The 12,342-nt window shown below is 55.4% G+C and overlaps 1 protein-coding gene across 1 annotated transcript in view; it reads left to right on the top strand.

Moving 5' to 3' along the window:
• The window catches only part of LAMC3 (laminin subunit gamma 3), a 57,723-nt gene that overhangs the window by 43,836 nt on the left and 1,545 nt on the right, over positions 1 to 12,342 (top strand). Inside the window, exons 21-27 of the mRNA XM_045563728.1 lie at positions 787 to 921; positions 2,125 to 2,272; positions 3,335 to 3,484; positions 5,360 to 5,462; positions 8,381 to 8,580; positions 9,244 to 9,390; positions 9,480 to 9,579. Of these exons, the coding sequence (XP_045419684.1) occupies positions 787 to 921; positions 2,125 to 2,272; positions 3,335 to 3,484; positions 5,360 to 5,462; positions 8,381 to 8,580; positions 9,244 to 9,390; positions 9,480 to 9,579 (983 nt within the window). The remainder of the gene's footprint in view (positions 1 to 786; positions 922 to 2,124; positions 2,273 to 3,334; positions 3,485 to 5,359; positions 5,463 to 8,380; positions 8,581 to 9,243; positions 9,391 to 9,479; positions 9,580 to 12,342) is intronic.

Raw genomic sequence — 12,342 nt, 5'->3', positions numbered from 1 at the left:
GAAACAAGCCAGACGCATTCGCCGTCACTGCCCGTCTCTCCTCCTTCCCCGGCCCTGGCGACCACTGGTCACTTTCCGCCTCTCTAGATTTGCCTATTCTGGGCATCTGGTGTACACGGAATCCTGTACCATGTGTCTTTTACATCTGGCTCTGTCCCTCGGCACAGTGTTGTCAAGGCTCGTCCACGTTGCAGCGTGGTCAGCACATCACTCCTGGCTGTGGCCGGGTGGTCCTCCACTGGAGGGAGGGACGTGCCACTCTGTTTGTCCAGTCACCCGTTAATGGACACTTGCTCTACTTCATCTGCTGCCTTTAAGAAGTAGCTTAAGTCCTAAAAACACAAGATCTGTAGCAACAATCTCCTTTAGCTGTACTCCAGGGACCTTAGACCCACTTTACGGATGAGGAAACAGATTCAAAGAAGTTGAGTGACTTGCCTAAGGACACACAGCCTGGAAGTGGTAAGGCCAAGGTTCCAGCCCAGGCTGTCTCCCCACCCTCTTCGATGCTGTTTATATCAGTGACTATAATTTATTGTCCAAACTGAGGTGCTTTAATGTGTGATAAAAGGCCCTATTGATCCTATGCCAGGACAACGGGCGTGAACTGTAAGAGGAGGGGGTTGCGGTACCCTTCCTCGAGCAGTCCTCGCTGTGTCAGGCGGAGAGGCAGAAGAGGAGTCCCTGTCCTCGTGGCTGGACTCTGGGAAAGCAAGAGGCCAGTGGCAGGGGTGTGAGCCCCTCTGTGTGAGCTGTTGGCCGTGGTCACACAGGCATTTCCTACAGCCACAGACGCAGCGCCGCCAAGATTGAAGCTGCCGCCCGGAGGGCCCTGCTCACCTCCAACGCCAGCTACGCGCTTCTCTGGAGTCTGGTGGACGGTACGGTGGCCCTGGAGACTCAGCGGGAGCTGGAGGACAGGTGAGACCTCCCAGGTGTGGGTAGGAGCTTGGGGTTGGCCTCCTGGAGCCGTCGGGACCTGGCCAGAGGCTGCTGGTCCCAGAACCGACTCCCGAGTCCTGAGGTTCTTCGCGGTGGGTTGGGATGCCTGGGGTCTGCGTCCCACTCAGAGCGGGCCCTCGGGGTCTTGGGCCCACTTGGGGGTGAGTTACAGGAACCCACTTGTGCCCAAGGGAAGTGCTCAGCCTCCTGAGAGAAGGCACGAGGACTGAAGCCCAGAGCTGCAGTGTCTCCAGGGTCTCCCACCCCGAGGGCTACTCCTCTCAGCTCCTCTCTGGCACCAGCTCCCTTCTCTGCCTCTGAAGACCAGCCGCTCTGCACCTCTGTAGGGGTGACCCCCCCTATCCTTCATGGTTCAGGGCTCAACAGACACTGCCAACACCTTGCCGAGCCCCAGGGTGACGTTCCTAGCCGAGAGAATCAAACCAGCTCAGCTCAGATCCGATGTCCACCCTAAGCCAGTCGGCAGGGCCAGGGTGAGGTCATGTGACCCACTCTCAGGGCAGGACCCCGGCCCTCCGAGAGGGCTAAGGGGTGGGAAGGAAGCCGGGGTCTCCACTGGAGCAGTGCCCGTGCAGGGAGGGCTGGGTGGGGCAGGGTGTAGACAGCTGGACAGGACAGAAACCCCGTTCTAGTTGGCTAGTTGCAGACCCCAGGCCATCGGGGGAAAGGGCCATAGCGTCATGCCACCCCAGGGGTCTCCACTCACCAGTGGGGAGCCACATGCCCAAGGTCACCAGCAAGGGCATGGCCGAGTCAAGACCAGGGCCTGGGCCACTGTGCTTCCCACACCACCAGGCATTTTCCTGTTCACAATTGATCTGGAGGAACCAAACATTTGCAAAACATGTGATTCTCGAGTGGAAACCCAGCAAAGCCCTTTCAGAAAAGTGTCCCTGAATCAAATGAACTAACACACAAGGATGTGGTCCTTTCACTGCCTTTCTGGTTCATCTGAAAGCCGCAGAGTAGTGGCCACTTTCCGAGGCCAGCTGCTGGCTCCCGACCCTGCAGAGGGCACCTGTGCCTGGGAAGTCGGGAGACGCCTTTGCACATCCAGGGCTCCATTCAGCACCCCAGACAGCGATGGGGAGACAGCGATGGGGAGGGCAGGCCCTGCACCCGCCTGCCCCATGGGCCATCCTGGCCTCTGTTTCCTCCCAGGTACCAGGAGGTCCAGGCGGCCCAGAAAGTGCTGGGCACGGCTGTCGCAGAGGGGCTGCCCGAAGCGGAGAGGGTGCTGGCCACCATGCAGCAAGTCGGCACGGCTGCCGCCCCGAGCCTGGCCTTACTGGCCACCCCTGGAGCACTGGTCAGCTTGTCATCCTCGGAGCTCTGCGTGGGGTGGGGCTGGGGGGCCTAGCAGCTGGAAAGACCAGTGGGGCCAGGCAGAGGCAGGTGACACGGCTTATTTTTAACTATATAGCAGTGGATGAAAATGAGAGAATCCACTATAGGGCTTGGCAGAGTCTGTTCCACCTGTCTTTGTTGATGGTGACATCGAGGTTGGAGCCTCTTCTCCACTTCAGTGACGTTAGCAATGATATCAGGTCTGCCACTGCAGCTCTGTGACCCTGGCCAAAGACTTTCCCTCCCTGAGCCTCAGTTACTTGGTCTGTCACACGGAGCTCGCCCATTATGTTGTTGCAGGGCTGCTTCTCTGGGGCTGGGAGGAGATTTGTGAGTAAAGGCAGCCAGTTGGCCCCTCTGTGCCCGTCACCCTATGCTCACCCCCTCTGGATAAATCAGGTCCCTCCTGTCTGTTCAGTAACCGCAAAATCCCAAAAGTCAGAAACTGAACTTTAAAGAAGGACTAAGCTTGTGCAGATGCGCTGGGGACAGAACCTGCCCCATGCTGACTGCCCCAGGCTGGTTATTCATGGCCCGGCTGCTGCTCCGCTGCGCGGAGGTGCTGGACGACGTGCAGTCCCCGCACGGGTCTGCTTCTCTAAAGTCTGCAAAATCCTGCATCGTGAAGCACGTCCGACCCCCAGGGTTTCAGCTACAGCACTGTGGCCCTGGGGAAGGAGTCTCACTTTGCAGTGAGGGAATATGAGTCAGGGAGGTTAGCGGAGTTGCCCACGGCCGCGCAGCTAGGAATTCGTGGGGCTGGAGTTTGAGCCTCCAGCGGCAGGTGCCCCAGCCTGGCTTCTCTCGCCTGGCCTCTCCGGGCCCCTCCACCTCGAGGGCCCACTGAAGCCCCACCCCTCTGTCCCTGCCCCTGGGGCTTCCGCTGTACCTGGGGCATCAGTGAGGCCCACCAGGCTTTGAGGCTGGGGTTCCACCTCAGCCCAGCGGGGCATCTCTCCCCAAGTAGAGGACCTGCCCCCTGCCCTTCTGGTGGGTGCTGCCTGAGCCACCTGTCTCCCTGCAGCCTCAGGAGGCTGAGGCCGAGGACTTGGGCCGGAAGGCGAGGGCCCTGGACAAGACGGCTGCATCGAGGGAGCGCGTGGCCGCTGAGGCCGCCCGAGCCCTCCAGGACACTGCCCGGGCCCTGCTGCAGAAGACAGAGCCCCTCGTGCAGGTCAGCGGGACACGGGAGCAGGGGACTGCCCTGCCGGGGTTCTGGGACTGGGGCTGTGGGAGGGGGAAGGGCAAAGACAGGAAGTAGCTCTTCCCGTCCCTCCGGCACCTGTCCTCAACCCCAGAGAACCTCAGAGGCAGCCTGGGCTGAGGGAAGGGAACCCCGGGAAGAGACAGGATGGACAGATAGATGGACGGACGACAGCTCCAGCAGCCCCCAGGGCCACACCCACCACCCTTACTCAGGATCAGTCAGAACTGGGGTGCTTCTGTTCCTTCCTTCCTTCCTTCATTCACCTGATACTCAGCACCAGCATTGAGCAGCCCCTGGGACCACAGCGCTGGGCTGTACCACGTGGTCTTTACAGTCTAGAGGGGGAGGCAGCATCAAATGATCAGACGGTTCAACAATTATGGGGTGAATTTAGCTTAGTCCAATGGTTTCCAACCTATGAAACTATAAAAGACCCCTTTAAACGTTTTCTTTAACTTTTCATTTGGAAATCATTTTAGACTTTTAGACTTACAAGAAGGTTGCAAAGAGAGTGCAAAGAGTCCACACACCCTTCGCTCAGATCCCCCAGGTTAACACCTCGCCAAACCAAAGGACAAGTCTCACAGCCAGGAAACCACACATCGTGATACAGTGACATATGGACACCTTATTCAATCCCACCCACCCTCACAGGAACGGCCTCTCTGGGAGCCATCCTCCACTCCCTTTCGCAGACAGGAGAGGGGGCTTTCTATGAGGAGTGAGAAGGTATCTGAAGGGCTGGGCCCAGCGCCTGGCACATTCCTGGGGAGCTTTGCTGTGCGGGGGCCCTGGGGTGGTGCCCTCTGGCCTGGTCCACTGGCCTGATCCAGGGTGAGGATGCCAGGAAGAGAGGGGATCCCCCCAGGGCCCCTCCGAGAGCAATAGCAGAGTCAGACCCCGGCGTGTGCCGACACCGTCCCCCACAGCACCCCTTCCTCCTCCCTCCCGCTCTGCCAAGCGCTCAGAGTCACTGGGCAAGGTGGCGTCGGGTGACTCTTTGGACACATGTTATCTATCAATACTTATTTATTTTATTGCAGTAAAATTCAGATAACATAAATTAACCATTTTAAAGTGTATAATCCAGTAGCATTTGGTGCATCAGTGTTGTGCAGCCTCCACCTCTGTCTAGTTCCAGAACATTTTTATCACTCAAAAGAGAAACCCTGTACCCATTAAGCAGTCACCCCCCATTTCCACCTCTCTCCAGCCTTTGCCAACCACCGGTCTGCTTCCTATCTCTATGGATATACCCGGTCTAGATCTTTCGCAGGAATAGAATCATGCAATATGTGAACTTCATGTCGGGCTTCTGTCACTTAGCAGGTTTCTAAGTTTCATCCACATTGTAGCCTGGATCAATATTTCACTCCTTTTTAAGGTTCAGTCATGTTCCAGTGTGTGGATGAACCGCATTTTGTTTATCCATCCATGCATCAAACTCGAATTCTTTAAGTATGTAGTCTTGTTTGGTGGCAGTGGGCAAGAAACTGATTTGCTGCGTGTAAAAGTCTCATAATGAACAGGTTCACTATGTCACGCACACTGGCGGAGACGTAGCGCTGTCCTGAAAAGAGACCTTCAGTTGCTCATCTTCCCTTCAGTTCTTATGTTCCCGTTTTCCTCTGTGCTTTTGTGGGACAGGTGTCTTCTTGGGAGAGAGAATCGGGTCTAACATTTGTCTAACAGATCGGGTGCTCCTGGCAGACAGCGTGGTTCAGTCCCAGAGTTCGGGTGATGTTTTGGGCCTCCGTACGTGTGGTTTGGTGCCCTCCTGACCCGCCTCCAGGCTGTGCACTCGCAGGGCCAGTGGCCCAACACCTCTTCTCCTCTCTCCAGCTGCACCAGGAGGCCACAGCCGCCCTGGCCCATGCTTCCTCATCTGTCCAGGCTGCCACAGTGACCGTCGCGGGAGCCAGGACCCTGCTGGCTGACCTGGAAGGTACATGTGTCTGGCTGAGCTCTAGGCTGTGTGATGCACAGAGCCCCTGACAGCCACTCAGCTCTCGCCTCAGCCAGGCCAGGCTTGGTCGCAGAGGACAGAGTCCAGTCTTGTGGGCTTAAGCCAGGCAGACGGTTCCCTCCGCCTCTCTGGGCCTCTCCCGTGGCTGCTGTCTCCCCATCTGACATACCACTCACCAGGTACCTGCCCACGTGGCCATCCTGTCAAAGCCCCAGTGTCATCAGACCATGTGCAGAGTCCCCTGGGACCAGATAGGAGGAGAATGTGATGTCATTGGCTGTCCACCTTGGTCTAGTTCACTCTTCCCAGGGGTGCAGTTACCCAGTACAAATACCGCTGTGCTGGGTCAGTGCTGAGTTGGAGCTACAGGGAGGGGGCAGAATTTCTCCTTAGAAGGGGGTATGGGTTGGTGCCAGTCCAGGTGTCTTTTGAGCTTTAGGAAAATGAAGCTAAGTGCCCCCATTTTACAGATGGGTAGACTGAGGAAAGGAATTGCTGTCCATGCCTGGGCTAGAGCTGAGCAGGGACTAGACACCAGCAAGTATGATGATTCTCCATCTCAATGACCCCCCATGCCAGGGGCTTCTGCCATATCCTCTTTGCTCCGGAGAGATGCCCTGCATACGTGGCTCCTTGTCCAACAGAATGGATAAGGCAAGAACACACCTGAGCCCCGGAGGTCTCCTGGGGTCTGAGCCTAGCAGCCTGGCCCTGGCCGTCATCCTGGCTCCTTGTGTCCCTCCCAGCCGGCCCACAGCCTGCAGGGCTGTAGCTCCAGCCAGGGGCCTGGCCCCTCTGAGCAGGGGGACTAGTCAATGCCTCCTGTTCTGTAGGTTCTCGGTGGCCTGCAGTTCTGGTCACCCACTGGTTAGGGGGCTTCCTACGGGACAGGTGTGGCTGCGTGTGCTTTTGTATCTGGAGTCATATTTAGGAAAACATACATTCAATGTTACCTAATGGTGGGATAGTAGGATCTTAGAACGTTGGAATTATAAGGGGTCTCAAAGTCTGCTGCAAATCCCCTGCCAGGGAGAGGGCTCATCCACCCTCGGCTTGCCCGTCTCCAACAACGGGCTGCTCACCACCCTATAAGGTACCACCTTCTCGCTGTTGGATGGCTCTGAAAATGAGGAGGTTCTTGCATGTACTGGACTGAAACCTGCCTCCCTGGCACTGCTCCATAGTCTACACCAGGGCTCCTCTCGGACCTCTGACCCAGGCTCTCCTTCCCATTCCCAGCCCAGCTCAGAGACATCCGCCCATACCACCAGGTGGCCTGTGCTCAGCTGGTGTTCACAATGAAAGGAAAATTCACAGAATGAAATGTGGGGCAACCTTCCCCAGGGGCTGGGGGTCTCCTAGACTATAATATGTTCCATAATACCAAGAGAGGGTTTGTGTTCAAGTATGTTTAGGGAATATCTCATACTGTAGCACTCTCCTGAGGCCTTCTAGGGCTGTGGTCCCCAACCCCCGGGAGTGGGGGTGGACTGCAGAGCTCCTCTGGCCTTCCCCCGCACCCCCTCAGAGAAAAAATTGTCTTCCATGATACTAGGAATGGGGTGGGGAGGGGGCACCGCAGGAGTTGAGCGGCAGGGTGAGTGAAAGCAAAGCTTCCTCTGTATTTATAGCCGCTCCCCAAGAAGCTGGTCCCTGGTGCCAAAAAGGTTGGGAACTGTTGTTATAGAGAACCCTTTAGAATATTAAAGGCTCTGAGAAGTCCTGTAATAAAGAAACCTGGTTCACTTTACTTAAACTTAATTGACATTTCCCCCTAATGTTTAGTAACACCCTTTAGAATGAGGCCTCCACAGAATACATTTTAAGAAACACCAATTTTGTGTACAAGAAGCAAAGTATATCTAATTTCTGGATGGAATGATTATGTAATATTATGCCCCCAAAGATTAGAAGGCTTGATGCTTTTTTTCTTTTTCTTTTTGAGACAGAGTCTCACTCTGTTGCCCAGGCCAGAGTGCTGTGGCATCAGCCTAGCTCACAGCAACCTCAAACTCCTGGGCTCAAGCAATCCTCCTGCCTCAGCCTCCCAAGTAGCTGGGACTACAGGAATGAGCCACCACGCCCGGCTAATTCTTTGTTTCCATTTTTAGTTGGGCAGCTAATTTTTTCTATTTTTAGTAGAGACAGGGTCTCACTCTTGCTCAGGCTGGTCTCAAACTCCTGACCTCAAATGATCCTCCCACCTTGGCCTCCCAGAGTGCTAGGATTATAGGCGTGAGCCACCTCACCAGCCAAGGCTTGATGCTTTTTAAAAAATCAACTTTACCTATGTAATCAGTACTCCTTATGATAAATTTCCCTTAGAATTTTATCAGAAAGGAAAGGAAAAAGTCTCTTTTCACAAAGAGGGAAACTACTTCTTCTTAGACAATAAAATCTGTGAGAGTTATAACACTTACCTTTTTGTCTTGGCTGCTTGGGAGCTCAGAGGTAAATAGCACATTTGGTTCCTGCAATGTCATTATCCTAATTTTCTGGTACTTCTCACTCCTCCCCCTTCCTCTCTTATCCCTGTAATTACAGATGGCTCTTGGTTTTGTATGGTAATGATGCAATCGTTGATTTATCTGTCACTATACATTTCCGCAAAGCCTTGTTAGAAATAGGACTCTGCTATGCCCCGCCCTCGCCACGGGCCCAGGCATTGACCACCGTGTGACTTCATGACTTTGGTAGATATTATTAATAGATCATAATTAAGTTCACCGAGCAGCATGTCCTGGCTGAGTCTGAGAAGGTCATACACAGGCCTCATGCATCTTGAGCTCCACTCATGTTGTCAAGGGTCCGGCCGGTCAGGCATCTGCCAGTGACCTCCCGGCAGGCCCTCGAGGCGTGAGCCCGGTTCTCCTGACACCGCCTCGTGGGATTTGCAGGAATGAAGGCGCAGTTTCCTCGGCCCGAGGACCAGGCGGTGCTGCAGAGGAAGGCAGGCGTGGTCAGGGGCAGGTTCCTTGCAGACGCAAAGAAGAAGACCAAGCAGGCGGAGAGGATGCTGGGCAATGCAGCGTCTCTCTCCTCCAGCGCCAAGAAGAAGGGCAGAGAAGCGGAGCTGTTGGCCAAGGGCAACGCCAAGGTCAGGGCCGTGGCCATGACAACCGTGGCCTCCCACCCTCTGGGCCTGTGGAAGGACTGCCGTATGAGAGCTGCCCCCGTGGGCCCTGCCCAGGGCCTGGCTACCCCGACACTCACTCACTGCAGGCTCTTAGCTCAGAGCGTTACATGGTGGCCCTGTTGGCTCCTCAGGAAATAGGTGTCCTTGCTGTCACCATTGCATAGGTAAGGACACCGAGGCCCAGCAAGGTTCGTGAAGGACTCACGCCTGGTCTGCTGGGCTTCCCTCCCTAAACCTCTAGGCTTTTCCTCATTTGAGGCCACGTTCTGCTCGTGTGTCTCCCAGCTCTGTCGCTGGCTTTGTTGCTCAAACCCCAAGTGAGCTCTCTTTGGGTTGCCTGTGGATTTGCAGTGGGCCCCAGGCTTGATTTCTTGTCATGCCACCTGGACTTTGCCCAGCTCCTCCTCTCTGTGCCTGTGTCCCCACCTGTAAAATAGTTGGAATTTCTCCTCTGGGGAGGAGTGAGTTGTACCCAGCAGTTCGCACTGCCCCTCGCACCTACCTGCACTCAGTGCGTATTCGTGGGAGGAATGATCTGGTGCGTGACGCGGGTGACTGCCTGGCAGTATTGCCACAGAGCTCTTTACCGCTGCGCTCACCTCTTCTCCCGCCCTCCCCCCATAGCTTGCCAAGGCCTTGCTGAGGGAGGGGAAGCAGGGGCACCGCCGTGCCAGCCGGCTGGCCAGCCAGACGCAGGCCACACTCCGACAGGCCTCCCGGCAGGTGCTGGCCTCTGCAGTGCACAGGCAGGAGCAGGAGGAAGCTGAGCGGGTACGTGTGCCAGGGCCCCCACCATTTCCTCCTGCCCCTGACAGCCGGGCCGGGGCTGCCGCTCAGGCTGTTCCTCCCCCCTCTGGAAGGTGGGAGCTGGGCTGAGCGAGTTGGAACGGCAGATCCGGGAATCACGTGTCGCCCTGGAGAAGGACATAGAGGCCTTGTCAGAGCTGCTTGCCAGACTGGGTAAGGAGACCCCGAGGCCGGACCCTGAACCCCTGGGTCCCTGGGGCATCTCTAGGACCATCCCTCAAGGTCCAGTCCTAGGGCAGACTTCCTCCTCATCCTCATCTTCACAGCTTCCGCCGTTCCCATCCTTGGGTCCATCACAAGCATTTGTAACCGCCCCAGGCCCTGTGCCACGTGGAGTGGATTCACGGTGTATGACTCTGTGCCTCCAGTGGCCTCCAGTCTGGGGAGGGAGGGAGGGAGATAGAAAACTCACCACTGGCAGGGACACCTGTGTACCAGGTGACCAGCTGAGCCCTCAGTGACTGAGGGTTCAAGAGAAGAGAGAATGTCACAAAAGCAAGTGTGGCATCGAGCATCAGGTGCTGGTTTGGAATCAGACCAGGTTTCAAGTCAGACTCTGTCCCTCACTTGGCTGTGAGACTTTGAGCCAGTCACTTCACCTCTCTGAGCCTCAATTCCCCTATCTGTAAAATGGGAGTAACCAGGGGACTATTTAGAAAGCGCTTACCATAGTGCGTGGTGTGTGGTGAGGGACAGTAAATAGTGAGTCTTAGGAAGGAGGCAGATTTGAGATGGGCCTTAGCAAGGAGGCATTTGGATGAAGGGGACAGCACACACCAAGGCTACCAAGACTGGGGGGGACACAGCAGTCAGAGCAGTTGGGCTGAAATGAAGAGCATGTGGAGTGCAGTGGCATCATCATAGCTCACAGCAGCCTCAAACTCCTGGGCTGAATCCATCCTCCCACCTCAGCCTCCTGAGTAGCTGGGACTACAGGTGTGCCACGACACCCGGCTAATTTTTTTATTTTTCAGTAGAGGCGTAGTCTCGTTCTTGCTCAGGCTGGTCTCGAACTCCCGAGCTCAAGTGATCCTCCCGCCTTGTCCTCCCAGAGTGCTGGGATCACAGGTACATGCCACCACGCCTGGCTAATTTTTCTATTATTTTGTAGAGATGGGGGTCTCCCTAAGAGGCTAATCTTGAATGCCTGGCCCCAAGCAATCCTCCTGCTTCAGCCTCCCAAAGCACCGTGCCTGGCTGAACAGCATGCATTTTTAAAAATTGTGGTAAAATATATATAACAAAATTTTTTATCTTAACCATTTTTAAGTGTATAGTTCTATGACATTAAGTATATTGTGCAACTGTCCCACCACCCATCTCCAGAACTTTTTCATCTTCCCAAACTGAAACTCTGTTCTCGTTAAATACTAACCCCCCCATGCCCCTCCCTGGGCCCCCGCCAACCACCATTCTCCTTTCTGTCTATGAATTTGACTCTAGGAACCTCATACAAGTCGAATTGCATGGTGTTTGCTCTTGTTTGGCTAGTTCATTGCACTTGGTGTGATGTCTTCAAGGTTCATCCATGTGCGTTTTCATTACCGTTATTAGTAAGAAGAGGAGGAATCGCCACGTTCTACATTTCACCTGGAACCCGGGCCTGTGCTAAGCTATTCACACATTCGATCTTGCAGAATTCCTACACTGGCCTTTGGACGCAAGGACAGTTACTCTCTTGCCATTTTGCAGATGAGGAAAGTGAGGCAGAGAGTAAAGATAATGTGCTCAGAGCCGCACAGCCAGTCCATGGGAAAGCCACATGTGGGTCTGACTGACTCGGTGTGCTTGTAGCCACTCGTCTATACTGGACGCCCAGCACAGAGCAAGCGCTCTGAGTGTGAACCACTGTGGCCATTGTCATTGTCAGTCATTCACTTGACAAACTCTGTGCTGCATTGTGCTCCCCCTGTCCCTAGGAGCCCCAGACAGCCTGGGCAGGTAGAGTGGTGGCTGTCACCCGATTCTGAATCTCCTCGAAGGCTGGCTGTTTGGACTTGGCTGTGGATGGTGAGGCCTCTCAAGGTCTTCGCTGGGAGGGGGACTTGCCCAGGCCAGCCGGGCCCTAGTCCCCGGGCTTGGTGCCTGCAGCTACTTGCCTCTGGCACAGCCTTCCCTGCCCAGGAAATTCAGGGCCTCGGGGAGCCCTGGGGCCCAATGGGATCCTGTGGGATTAGAAGCCACTGGGACTTCCTTCCCCATCCCTGTCATTCTCCCACCTGGCTGGGCTCTGTCTTTCTGTTGAATGTCACATTTAGGGACAAGGTAACAAGGCCCAAGTGGTGGAGGCAGCTCATGGATCCCATTCCACCATCACTACCAAGTTCTAACGTGAGCACCTGGCCCCACCCCTTTGCCTGGGGCTTGGGGAGGTGCAGAGAAGTCCTTGACCCCAGGGAGTAGTGGTAATGCATGCAGGGGCCGGGTCGAGGACCAGGTCCCTACTCCAGCTGCCCCCAGCCTTGCTCTGAAGCCAGAGACCCTGATGTTTACCCCAGTGACAGCCACTCCCCGGCACACAGATGGTATCAATAAATGTGTGCTCTTGGTGAATTGATGGCAGCATGATCAAGCCAGCAGAAATCATGGGGACCTCTCCCACACACACTGCATTGTAGATGAGGAAACTGAGGTTCAGAGAGGACCCACCTGAGGCCCTCATTTTTTAGCAATAATAGTAACACCATCAATAAAAATTAACAGTTGTCCGATGCCATCTAGGGGAAAGTTCAGGGTCTGCACATGAGCACTCTGGGGTGCCTGGGCCCTTGCGTACCTCACCGCACAGCTGTCTTGATCCCCGTCTTTCCCTGGTGGATGGAGGACAGCCAGAATCCTGGCAGGTCTCAGCTGGGGACAGTCTCAGGGGAGGGGCTGAAAAGGTTCCTGGGACCTGAAGGGCAGCTGGCTCATGCT

The sequence above is a fragment of the Lemur catta genome, chromosome 10 (assembly GCF_020740605.2).
Source record: "Lemur catta isolate mLemCat1 chromosome 10, mLemCat1.pri, whole genome shotgun sequence".
Taxonomy (NCBI): Eukaryota; Metazoa; Chordata; class Mammalia; order Primates; family Lemuridae; genus Lemur; species Lemur catta.
Note: the sequence above shows the minus strand (reverse complement) of the source record. Positions and strands in the feature narration are given on the sequence as shown.